The sequence below is a fragment of the Capsicum annuum genome, chromosome 12 (genome assembly GCF_002878395.1).
Source record: "Capsicum annuum cultivar UCD-10X-F1 chromosome 12, UCD10Xv1.1, whole genome shotgun sequence".
In the NCBI taxonomy this organism is placed as follows: domain Eukaryota; kingdom Viridiplantae; phylum Streptophyta; class Magnoliopsida; order Solanales; family Solanaceae; genus Capsicum; species Capsicum annuum.
Window position 1 is genome coordinate 231,411,504 of NC_061122.1, and position 12,419 is coordinate 231,423,922.

The window sequence follows — 12,419 nt, forward strand, 5'->3', positions numbered from 1 at the left end:
ATGATTTCAGCTCCAATGGAATTAGCTTTATCACGATCCATAACCAAAATAAAGACAAAACTAATGTATATAAACCATATATATTCAAATTAAATTAAAAAAAAACTCACAAATTTTTTTTAAAAAAAACCATAAAAATGAAAATTTATTGAAGATTTTATTTTATAAACAATATATATATATATATATAAACGGTGGCGATTATGTAGCTGGCGATGGATGGCGGAGGACTCACCGGAATACGGCGGCGGTCGGAGCTTCCAAAAGCTGTTAGATAGAAAAGTGGAAGGAAAAAAAAGTGATTTTTTGTTAAAGGGAGAAGATGATATTTACGTTGGAGACCCACAACTATATTTAATTACATGAAGACCTCTCAATTTCTTGTTTTGCTTATTTTACTACTTACAAATATACGATGATCTAAGTATTGGTTCGAAACTAAATGTTTAGACGTTGGGACTTTGACTATGTACATTAACTAAAATGTCTTTTGTGTAATTGATTAAGAAAGAGAGTTGTTTTGTACTTTCCTTTGAATATATATATATATATATATATATGTAAGTTGTTAGTATGAATAATTAAAACAGATTGCACCTAATTAACACATTTTTTTACAGAAATCAAGTGTTTAATAGGTGTTAGGTTAAGCACAAGTGTCTAAGTGAAAAAATCAAACAAGTTTGAGGGTTTGCATATGTATTTCGCTTATATAGTTTGAAGTTAAACAAACTAGGATTATCCATTTACCATATTGCAATATAGCGATATCGAACTTAGACCATATAAAATTACTTTGATAATAGTAATGGTATAGTATCTTTTGAAAATTGAAAACAAAATTACCAAACAGAAACTTCAAATATCAAATCATACCCAAATTGATTGTATCCTATTACGAGTATGTAATAACAAAAGAATTAGAAAATCTCAAAATGTCCCACATTCATTGTCCTTGTTTCAAACATAGAGACCCAAAAACTTTAGTGAAAGAACTATGCTTTTGGAAGACCTGAGAATTCAGCTTCATTATTACGCATGCGATAAATCATTAAACTTATATTTCAAGTACTCCTTCTTAATCTTGCTTAACCTAAATCTTTAGACTCAAGAGTATGTCTTCAAACCTACAACTTATCATAAATTTCTCTTCGAATCTTGTCAATCAATACAACATCATCAACAAATAACATACACCAAAGCACGCCGCATCAAAACATCCATCACCAAAGTAAATAAAAATGAGTTAAGAGTTGATCTCTGATGCAACACTGTCAAAACACAAAAATACTTTAATTCTCATCCCACCATTCTTACACGAGTTTTTGTACCACCTAAGTCTACCTAATACTCGTCACGGTTCAAACAAATCTATATCTATATTTATTTATTACTGAAAAGAGGATGCAGCCTCCTTATTAACCCAAATGGCAGCGTATAAAATTGACTCGTGTAGCTTTTAAGAATAAGTTAGTTAATTAGGTTGAAATTACTATAAGTTAGTTAATTAGGTTGAAATTACTTACTACTTATCTTTTAATTTGAATTTGTAAATATACAAATATATATTTTAAAATTTATCATATTTCAAAATTGAGAAGTTACAAACAGTTAACATTACGTTTCTTTATCCAATTCGTTTTTTAAAATCAAATTTTGTTTGATAATGCAAATAGACGTTTTATGGGCCCTTTAAGTTTTTTTTTTTTTTTAAATGAACCTTAAAAAATATAAATACGGATACACCTTTTATGCCCACTTTAAGTTTAACTTAAAATAATACTAATAAATTTTAAATCATGCAAACACATGTTTTTAATTTATATTTAAAAAATGTTAAAATTATTTTTATGTCTTAACATTTAATTATTATCTGGCTTTAATTTCTAGAGCTTTTTAAGAAACCAAAAATTGTATAATTTAAATTTGTAAAAATTTGTTTTTACAATTTAAATTACGACAATAAATCTAAACATTTGATTAGGGGAAATAGGTTAGTCTTCTTCTTTTCTCTTTTTTTTTTTTTTAAAGATATTTGTTATTCTATTTAAATCTTTTAAATTCGGGAAGTTACCAACATTAGATATAACTCTTTTTCCATTTTCACATTCTCCACAAAAGAATCTATATCTATACCTATCTATATGTAATAGGTGAAGCAAAACATTCGTGCGCTAACAATTATCGACACCACAAAAATCCTATTTAAAAAATAAATAAAAATAATTCAATTTAATAATTAAAAACAGGATAATTAAACAATTTAAAAAAACTGATAATATTATTTGAAACAAACTCTTCATATTATGGACAATATGGTTAACATATTTCACAATGTACATTTGCTTCAACAAAAGGAAAAGGAGTGGTATGTACCGTGTGTATTCATGGTAAAGTAGATTGACTAGTTGGAGTTGGAAATCGAACCCCTAACACTTACTTAAGCGATGTAGTGAGCTAACCACTAGGTCAATCAAGTTTGATTGTGCCTACATATAGTTGATTTGATATTGATGTTTAAACTATATATGAATATTTAAATAAAATTTATTTTATTTTTAATAAATTATTATTGTAATTTTTTAAATTAATAAGTTCATAATGTAATTTCATTCATGTTTCATACTTTATGGTTAATCTAAAGTTATTTCCTTTCTTATTTTATATATTTAATTATATGGTGGATACAAACAGATAGAAACTATAGATGAGATGTAGATTTGATGTCGAAGATATGTTACAGAGTGAATATTGTGTTACAAAGGAAGAACCACACAGAAAATCGAAGAGGATGATAATGAAGAATAGATGAAAGGATTTATCGATAGTATTTAACACCTGCTACTATACTAAGGTTTTTTCTTATGTCAATACTAAATATCATGAGTTAATTTATTTTGATCAATTTTCAAATTTTGCAAGTTAAAAAATCAACATTGGGTATATAGTGTCATAAGGTTGAGTTAATGAGTTATGTTATTAGTAACAAGGGATGATTAATAACACTAACACAATATGAACCGATAAAATTTGATTAGTTGAAAGAAAGAACTACGTAAAGTAAATTTTGAACAAATTCAATTTTAAACGTAAAAAGTATATTTTGCTTGATTGTCTAGATTATTCTTAACCTTTAGATTTGTTTTTGTGTGTGTTGTTGATTCAAGGACTTAAAATTAGTTTTAAGGAATAGAATATGTATACTTACGTTTTAGATGAATGAATGGATAATAATTTTTGAATGCTCACAAAATTTATTGAAATTTAAAAACTTCATTGAAGAATTATCAATTTATAAAGTAGTGATTGATTCTTTAAATTTGAATCATTGGAAAAATGATTTAAATTCACAATCGATCAATTAACAATAATTTTTCTAGTATGTAATAAAGTAACAGAAAATTTTGAAAATCCCAAAATGTCCCTAAATTCATTTCCCCAATTTCTAACATAGAGATCCAAAAACCTTAGTGAAAAATTTGTGCAATGCAGCTGCGACCGCGCCGCCGTAATCACTCCCCTCCGGTGATTCCTCCACCGTCCGTCCGCGGTGAAGTTCACCGCCGCCGCCGTAGAGGTCGAAAAACCCTAGACAATGATCGGATCAGTCAGTTACCGGATTCACTCCTCGTTCAAATTCTGTCTCTTTTGCCAACAGTCGAAGCGTCCCGAACTTCAATTCTCTCTAAAAGGTGGAAGTATCTTTGGACTTTTGTTTACAATTTCGACTTTGATTTTAACAAAGAGCAATTACAAGAGTTTGAATGCTTTGTTGATTATGTATTAGCTCATTCCGCTGCTTACAAAATTGTAAAATTCAAACTCCGCGGACCCTTTTTCGGTGACTCTTTTTGCGATGACTCCGGTATTAACAGATGACTTAATTTTGCCGTTCAAAGAAAAGTGGAACATGTTGAATTGTGGTGAGATGAGTATAAATCCATTAGTAAATCTTTCTGCACTTGTTTGTCTTTGAAAATTTTGGATACTATAAGTTTTGAATTTCCTTATCAAATGGCAATATCATGGACGTCTCTAAAGAGCATAAAGATGAAGGAGATATGTTGTGAACACGTTGTGAAGTTACTGGCAGGCTGTCCAAATTTGGAAGTTATGGAACTTAAAAGCGTGAAGGCTTTTGGTAGGCTGGAAATTAATTCGTTAAAATTAAAGAAACTGTATTTGGAAGATCTTTGTATGGATGATGAGGAACCGATTTCTCCTTGGAAATATTTGGGCCGAATCTTCAGCATTTTGAAATTTCAGGAGTTCTTGAAGACGGCAAGTTTAGGCTACTAGATGTGTCTTCCTTGATTAACGCTTATCTTAATTTCAGCAATAGTTGCTTCTGTGAAAATGATTGTGAGGATGAACATCAAGGCTTTATGACCCTTGTCGTACATAATTTTCAAAAGTTGAGTTGCGTAACTGAGCTTACACTCGGATCTTGGTTCACCGAGGTTTGTATTCAACTCTTTCTGATCTTGGTTCGCACAAATTTCACAAACATAATTGGATTGATTAGAGAAACTTGTAGCCTTTCTACCTTTTCACAATCCTTTAATCTAAAAACCAGATTTTTTACAGCGTTGTTGCTTAAAATGTTTAGTATCTCCGTGTTCTGTGCCTGTAGTTTCTTCTAGTCTCTTGTTCGTGGTGTTTTGGTGATGTCTATAATTTCGAATAGTGTCTTGTTTCCTTTATTATCTAGCGGTGTGGTATGTTCCTTTTTGTTGTTTGCTTTTATGTCTTTTATTTGTTATACTGCTATGTGTCCTGTGCCAGGGGTCTATCGAAAACAGGCTCTCTACTGCATATGTGGTAGTGGTATGGACTGCGTACACTTCATCCTCGCGGACCCCATTTTGTGGGAATACACCGGGTATGTTGTTGTTGTTATCTCTGCGTAGTACTTTTTTTTTTTTGTTGTTGTCATGCTTTCTCCAATAGTTTACTAGTTTTTAGTCAATGGCTAGGGGAGTGCGTGGCGACGTTGGTGGTTTGGCAACCTTTTAACTCACAATGTCCTGATCTAGTGTATGTCACAGACACCTCTCTAGTCTCCAACCAACTCACAAAATCTCTTAAAACAGACTATAAGGTTTCGTTTTTTTTTTTTTTTAGGGAAATGATATCCATTAATGAGATAGATCTATTATCGATCAAATCGATATATAGATAGATCAATTATCGATTTGACAAATCGATTATCAATCCGACAAATCGATTATCAATCTGACCTATATATGAACGGATTGATTATTAATCCGAAAGATCGATTATCGATCCAATTTATATATGGACAAATCATTATCAATCCGACAGATCGATTATCGATCCAACCTATATATGAACAAATTGATTATCGATTCGATCTATAAATGAAAAAATAGGAGTAGATTATTTTATTAATTGAAAAATTGAAGAGGATTAATAGTAAAATTTTGGACATGTAATAACAGAAACTCTAGAAAATCCCAAAATTCATTACCCCGATTTCCAACATAGAGACCCAAAAACCTTTGTGGAAAATTTCTGAAAGCTCAAATGCGGCTGCGACGGCGCCGCCGTAAGCACTCTCCTAAGGTGATTCCTCCACCGTCCGTCGGCGCCGAAGTTCAGCGCCGCCGTAGAGTTCGGAAAACCCTAGACGATGATCGGATCAGTCAGTTACCGGATTCACTGCTCATACAAATTCTCTCTCTTTTGCCAACAGTTGAAGCATCCCGAACTTCAATTCTCTCTAAAAGGTGGAAGTATCTTTGGACTTTTGCTTACAATTTCGATTTTGAATTCCGCTCAGGTAGAGTAAAAGATTTCGAATCTTTTATTGATTATGTATTAGCTCATTCCGTTGCTTCCAAAATCGAAAAGCTTAGACTCTCTGGTGAATTTCGTTACGGCGAGTCTAATATCAATGGATGGCTTAGTTTTGCGGTTGAAAGAAATGTTGAACATGTTGTATTGCGGTCATACGATGAGCGGATACTATTCGGTGAGCCTTTTTGCACTTGTTCTTCTTTGAAAACTTTGGATATTACTTATGCTGAATTTCCTTATCGAAAGACAACATCATGGACGAATCTAAAAAGCATAAAGATGGATGAAATATCGTTAGATAATGAGGCCATTGCGAGTTTACTAGCAGGCTGTCCTGAATTGGAAACAATGGAACTTTCCGGACTGCATTGTTTTAGTCGCTTGGAAATTAATTCGTTAAAGTTAAAGAGAGTGTATTTGAAAGACCTTTGTTTGGATAAAGATCTAGCTGAATCGGAATTCTTCGTGGAAATTTTTGCTCCTTATCTTAAGCATTTTCGGATATCAGGAAATCTTGAAGATTTCGAGTTAAGGCTTTTAGATGTGTCGTCTTTGGTCGATGCTAGTCTTACATTCAGACATAGGTGTGCTAATTGGACCTGTTGTGATTCTGGTGATGATGAGGAAGAGAGTCGTTGGAATTATCACCAAATATTTATTATTACGCTCGTTCAAGAGAATTTTCAAAAGTTGAGTTGCGTAACTGAGCTGAACTCGGAGCTTGGTTTACTAAGGTTTGTATTTAACTCTCTCTAATTGATTTTTGAGATGAAGGGGGAGTCGTGGAGTAACTGGTATAGTTGCTGCCATGTGACCACGAGGTCACTGGTTCAAGCCTTGGAAATAGCCTCTTGCAGAAATGCAAGGTAAGGCTGCGTACAATACACCCTTGTGGTGGGGCCCTTCCCTGGACACCGCGCATAGCGATAGCTTTAGTGCGCCGCACTGCCCCTTCAGAAACAATCTCTCTAATTCACATCTGAGGCAGGGGCGGATCTAGGGCCTCAGAGGGGGTTCCGGAACCCAGTAACTTTCGTACGGATCTAGTATTTATATAAAGAAATCTGGTAAATATATAAAAATTATAAGTTAGGAACCCATAAACAAATTGTATTGTTGGTCTAGTGGAGCACAGGAACTAGTAAAAGTTTTACCACAACCTCTTGGTTGTGGGATCAAATCCCTTTAGCTACTATTTAGTTTTATTTTTGTCTAACATGGGAACCCACAAACTTTATATCCTGGATCCGCCTATGATCTGAGGTAGTGGTATGGACTGCTTACACTTACCCTCCCATTTGTGGGAATATTGGGTATGTTGTTGCTGTATATTTTATAAGTCATCAATCTTAGCTTCTAATATTTTGCCAACTCTTACCCCTTAATATATTCAACTTTAATTTATCGGAGCATCACATCAGGGTATACCGATTTTAGTTGATGAACCAACAAAGTTTGCTTAGCTGCTATAATTTCATGTTGCAGGCCCTGTGCATGATGCAGCTCAAAGGGCTGTCTATTCCAGAACTTAAATGCAAATGTCTAACGTTAGAGTTGGATGACTATTTTAATTTGTTTGGAGCAACTGGTATTTTGCGAGCCTTGCATCATGTGGAAACGCTCAACATAGACATTTTTAATCCTGTAATTTCTTGGAACTTTTTCTCTTCTTTTTACTTCTATTCATTTGGATCCCGTCAAGAAAATAGTTTCTGAAGGAGAATGCAAATATGTCCTTGATCTTGATTATATCCTGTGTCTCCAGTTTGGTAGGTCCTGGTGCGACTTTGAGTTAGAATGTTCGGCCGAAGGAGATAATATTGACTTGCAGAGTTGTATTTCAAGCTTTGAGTTGCCCAACCTCAAGAATGTTAAGATTGTCCAATCCTCTGCGTTGTGTTTGAGATGCGATTCAGCCACAAGAAGAACTTTCAACAAGGGCTTTGACACGCGTTTCGAACTTTTAGAACTTGTGTTAAAGAATGCAACAATTTTGGAGAAGCTTGTGATGCCAGCCATGATAAAGTGCAGGATATGTTCAAACTTCTTCATGTCCGAATTTGTATCTCGAATGCCTAAGATAGTATTAGGTTGCCACTTGCCTATGAGCCTCCTCGAATGGTATGATTATTCCAGATTCCTGGACTAGACCGCAACTAGTTTTGTGTCCCGGGTTATGAGAGATGTCCCTTTTATGCTGAGTTTTTGATAAATCTCTCATGCAATCTATGAACCTCTAACTTCCTATATGTAATTATCACTAAATTTTTGTGGTGTACCAACTGTTATGGTATCTTGGTTTCTCAAGTAAGTGGCATTTTATGTTTCATTTTAGATGTTGTACGTATTCATTGAGCCAAATGATATGTTTTATTTTGTTACTTTAATTTGCCAGTAGCATCAAGGTCTATCATTGTGTAATGATTCCCTTTAATCTTTGTATGAGATTGTGATTGAGAATGCATGACTATATCTATTAGTTTTATTAGCCTGAAATCTCATTCTTGGGGCGGACTTTATGTTAAAGAATGCAATAATTTTGGAGAAGTTTTCGATATCGACCATGATAAAGAGGCATTCTGATACTATTGAGGCATTCTGGTACTACTGAAGTAAATATTTTAAAAGTGATGGTCAAGGAAGAAGGCGTTCGAAAGGCCGACCGACTACTATCTCATAGGCATTCTGGGGGTAAAACACTATACCAAGTCATGAGCGAAAGCAAAATACTCTATGCCAAGTCATGACCAGTGGCGACTCAGAATTTAAGGGTCATAGGTGCACGAAAGGTTCGAACGCATATTGACATTCAAAGCTTTAAGGTTCTGCTTGGAAACTAAAGCACTCAGCCATCTTCTTGGCTTACAGGATGCTTTTCTAAATCTTATCATCAAATTTTACACATTTTTTGTATAATTATACCTAATTTGCCTCGAATGTAATGGGTGTTAGAGCTATCACAAAGATAAATAGAGAAGTCTACTTAGCTTATTACTAAGTCATATCTTTGTGATGTATGACTGTTATGGTGTCGTTTCTCTGAAACATTTTCGTGTTGCATTTTAGATGTTTTACATATCCATTGTGATTTTCTTTCAACTCTTGTCTTCCTGAACCTGATACGATGAGCAGATAAGCCACATTTTTTATTATAGTTAGCCATATGATATATTGTGTTTAAGCATCAAGAAGAAAAACATGAGCTCCACCTTCTTTGGTTGATAATCTTGGAAACAGCCTCTAACAGAAATATAAGATAAAGCTGCATACAATATACCCTTGTGGTGGGACCCTGCACATAACGGGAAATTTAGTGCACCGGGCTTCCTTTTTTTTACTATATTGTTACAATATGGCCGTGTGCGAAAGGGCCCAAGAAAAGTATCATTCATTTTCTTTCATTATATCCACAAAGGGGAAAAAAAAAAACTAATACACAAAAACAATTCTTTTGTATTCTATTTAATCCACTTTCAATAGAGGTAGTACAAAAAAGAATTGACTCTAATGAGATACTCCTCAACTATAATTAAAATGGCAGAGACATACCTCAATTTAAAGGGATCCTATTACCGTGAACTAATAAAAAATATAATTTTGACATTCTTAGTGCCTACGTGGCACAACACACTGAAGTGTCCACGTAGGCACACGTGTGTGCCATGTATGTGCCACGTAGGCACTAAGGATGTCAAAATTACACTCTTCAGGAGGGTAAATAAGACCCCCTTTAAGTTGAGGTGTGTCTCTACCGTTTTGGATATAGTTCAGGCGAATAACAAGGTATTTTCTCGACTCTAATTAAACAACCTCCTACTCTTCTTATTATTCATTTTCTCCATATAACCATTTTCATAGCTCAAAATGGATGGAGAAAATTACTTAATAGTTATTATTATATGGTCAATAAGTTGCTAGAATCAAGCATTTAATGGTGTAACATCAACCTCACAAAACCAAACATCAATAGCAGCATTGGTTGGAGCAGACAAAGTTGCATTTTATCATTGTTCATTTTTGAGTACTCACAGTACACTTTTTGACAAAAAAAGGAAGACATTAGTATCAAGATTGTTACATTTATCTTCAGAAGCAATCCATTTTTCGGCTTGTTCGGAGTACTGTTGTTCAATTTCATGAAAGCATTTTCTTCGAATTCTTCTGAAACTGAGCGGAGTTGTGAACTCGAGATGATGGTGGGTTATTTACTTGATAGTGACCTGCAGTAGCATTTCCATTACCATATGCATCAACAGCTGACAATATGAACTCACCGAAAGTACTGATGATAAACAAAGCCCTCGAAGTTCTTTGGAGGTGTACGAATAGAACTAAGCATCGTTTTACATGTCAAGATGAACACTTCCTCGTTGTAAGTTAAAGATGCCTTCAGACAAACCTCGTCTTTGATGTAGTATTCGTGTCCAGGCTCGTTGAAGTAAGGCTGAGCGTTGAGACGAGGACCTAAAGAATCGTGGAAGTTTTCGAGTTCCATCTTTCGACCCAGGTTCCACTCCAAGTGTTAACGAGGCTCAAGCAAACATATCCGTCAGGATAAAGATTAGGATTCATATGATATCCACGCGACAGATAACGAACTTTGGGAGGTTGTTTCGGATAATCTGAAGGAAAGACAATGTCAAAGAAGAAGAGTCCGTCATGATATGGAGTACCGGCAGCACCAACAATGACAGCGCGAAGAAGATCCATTCGCGACTCATAAGTTCGAACATAGATGGATTCAGGGAGCTGTTTCTCCAGGATTTTCCATTCTTTCATTATCGTTCTGTATGCAGAAGTGTTCGTATCGATGAAGCATTTTTTGTCCTTGCTGGATCGGTTCGATTTGACGTAATAGTGATCTGATTCATCTGATACAACATCAAAATGTAGGAATTTGGAAGTAGTAGCAGATTTTTTGCTCTCACCTGCAAAGAAAATACCACAAGTCAAGTCAGTATTTACTCCTCATCTAAGTCAAGGGTCCTTACATGAGGTTAGGGTCAGATTCTCGAAAAATACACTACTCTAGGAGAACCCGACGCGTGCGGTTGACATTTTTGAAGAGTCCGAGCAACATAGGTTGTCATCATATCTCAAACAGATAAAATGGCATCCTAGTGTTCCAACAAGTGGAGTTAATTAGGAAGGGTATAGTGTACGCAGAGTCGCAGACTTTACCCCTGCGTTTGAGAAGGTAGAGAGGTTTTTTCGGAAAGACCATTGGTTGATTAAACCGTGAAAAAGAGACGATAGCAACGAATTTAAACAACAACAAGATAATAAAATACCGATAATATAACAAGATAATGCAACCTAAATTACAAAATGATCATCTAGATACGTCCAAAGTTTATGTGCCACGTAAGCGTCAAGTGCTCGCAGGACACAGTAGAACCGAGTTGAGGTGTCTAGATGTGCATTTTCAAAGTTACGGTGTCAAGTTATCTGTTGAGACCAAGTTAATTAAGGTGTCTATTTATATATTATGTCTTTAACATTTAAATCTTATGTTATGGTTATTCAACATCCAAAAAGAAAACAAATTGGCATAACATAAAGAGTTAATACATAAAAATAACCCTAAACTTGACACTATTTTATAACTTTGACCTCAAACTTTGATAATGCACAAATATGATCTTTAACTATTCAAAACCTGAACAAATATGACCTCCGATTTTGCAACCCCCATGCGTGAGTTTCACTCGCGCCTACATGGAAAGGTAACCCAATCACACGGTGCTACGTCGTTAAAAGGGCTGACTTGGAGAGGGGTCGTATTTGTGCAGTTTTAAATAGTTAAAGGTCATATTTGTGCACTGTCAAAGTTTTACTATTATGCCCTTACTAATTCATTTTTATATATTTAAATGACTTTTCACTATTTTTTTTCATTATTTTTGCTCAAAGATGAAAATGACATCTAATTTCCTTTGTCATTGCGGAAAAAGAGCAATATTGAACATTTATTAATTAGGTGGGTCAGCATCATACGAAAAAATCGTGCGGGTATGTATGTATATTATAAAGCTGAGCGCGAATTTAAGTTATATAATATATCTAAATATAATTTATTTAAATATTAAATTAAATATGAAACTATACTGATAATAAGAAAATTATAATTTTAATAAAACGTTACTAAATTAATGTTAGTAGTAGTATTATATTAAATTAACGTTATCAAATTAACGTTATTAAAATATTATTAAATTAACGTTATTAAACTAACGTAAAGGCGGACCTATTTGATTGCCATAGGGTTCACCCGAACCCCCTCGGTAAAAAAATTATGTTGTATATATAAGGTAGAAAATCTATATTTATGTATGTATATAAATGTTGAACCACATGAAACAAGACACTTAGATAGCCCAGTGGTGTTATTTGATCTTCTTGGACGCTTCCTTCAGTTTACTGCGCCGGTTCGATCCCTGCTAGTGGCTATTTCTTTTTTTTAATAAAAAAAATGCTAGTTACTGCTGCTATAGAAATAAATAAAAAAAATTATAATAATAATAATAAGCGGGTTCGATCCCTGTTAGTGACTGTTCTTTTTTTTTTTAATAAAAAAAAAATTAGGTGCTGCTGCTATA

General features: G+C 34.1%; 3 protein-coding genes and 1 pseudogene across 7 annotated transcripts in view; 2 read left to right on the forward strand and 2 right to left on the reverse strand.

Moving 5' to 3' along the window:
• The window catches only part of LOC107851408 (protein FAM32A), an 18,384-nt gene extending 18,064 nt beyond the window's left edge, over positions 1–320 (reverse strand). Inside the window, exon 1 of the mRNA XM_047401350.1 lies at positions 236–320. The gene's annotated coding sequence lies outside the window, so the exon portion shown is untranslated. The remainder of the gene's footprint in view (positions 1–235) is intronic.
• Positions 321–3,295: 2,975 nt separating this feature from the next.
• LOC124889484 (putative F-box/FBD/LRR-repeat protein At4g13965) lies at positions 3,296–4,706 on the forward strand. The gene has a single exon (XM_047401352.1). The coding sequence runs from the start codon at positions 3,487–3,489 to the stop codon at positions 3,877–3,879; it is 393 nt and encodes a 130-aa protein (XP_047257308.1). The 5' UTR covers positions 3,296–3,486; the 3' UTR covers positions 3,880–4,706.
• LOC107850384 (putative F-box/FBD/LRR-repeat protein At2g05300) lies at positions 3,556–8,230 on the forward strand. Of its 5 annotated transcripts, none has more exons than XM_047401349.1 (5): positions 3,556–3,692; positions 4,786–4,882; positions 5,804–5,995; positions 7,306–7,464; positions 7,586–8,230. In XM_047401349.1, exons 3-5 carry the CDS (start codon positions 5,918–5,920, stop codon positions 7,967–7,969), a joined length of 621 nt encoding a protein of 206 aa, XP_047257305.1. In that variant the 5' UTR covers positions 3,556–3,692; positions 4,786–4,882; positions 5,804–5,917; the 3' UTR covers positions 7,970–8,230. The 5 variants fall into 5 exon arrangements, 2 of the variants coding, with proteins under 2 accessions (XP_047257305.1, XP_047257304.1); XR_007048504.1 differs by lacking the exon at positions 3,556–3,692 and adding an exon at positions 4,324–4,460 and having other exon boundaries at positions 6,329–7,464; XR_007048505.1 differs by lacking the exon at positions 3,556–3,692 and adding an exon at positions 4,324–4,460.
• A 1,398-nt stretch (positions 8,231–9,628) lies between these two features.
• LOC107848804 overlaps positions 9,629–12,419 on the reverse strand; it is a 4,323-nt pseudogene continuing 1,532 nt past the window's right edge.

What these genes read in the sequence shown, in the direction of transcription:
- LOC124889484 (XM_047401352.1), top strand. Translation starts at nt 3,487, where the DNA reads ATGCAGCTGCGACCGCGCCGCCGTAATCACTCCCCTCCGGTGATTCCT.
- LOC107850384 (XM_047401348.1), top strand. Translation starts at nt 5,548, where the DNA reads ATGCGGCTGCGACGGCGCCGCCGTAAGCACTCTCCTAAGGTGATTCCT. An exon ending in CGATGAGCGGATACTATTCG is followed by an intron (nt 5,996 to 6,328) that starts GTGAGCCTTTTT and finishes TTCGGATATCAG; the next exon opens with GAAATCTTGAAGATTTCGAG.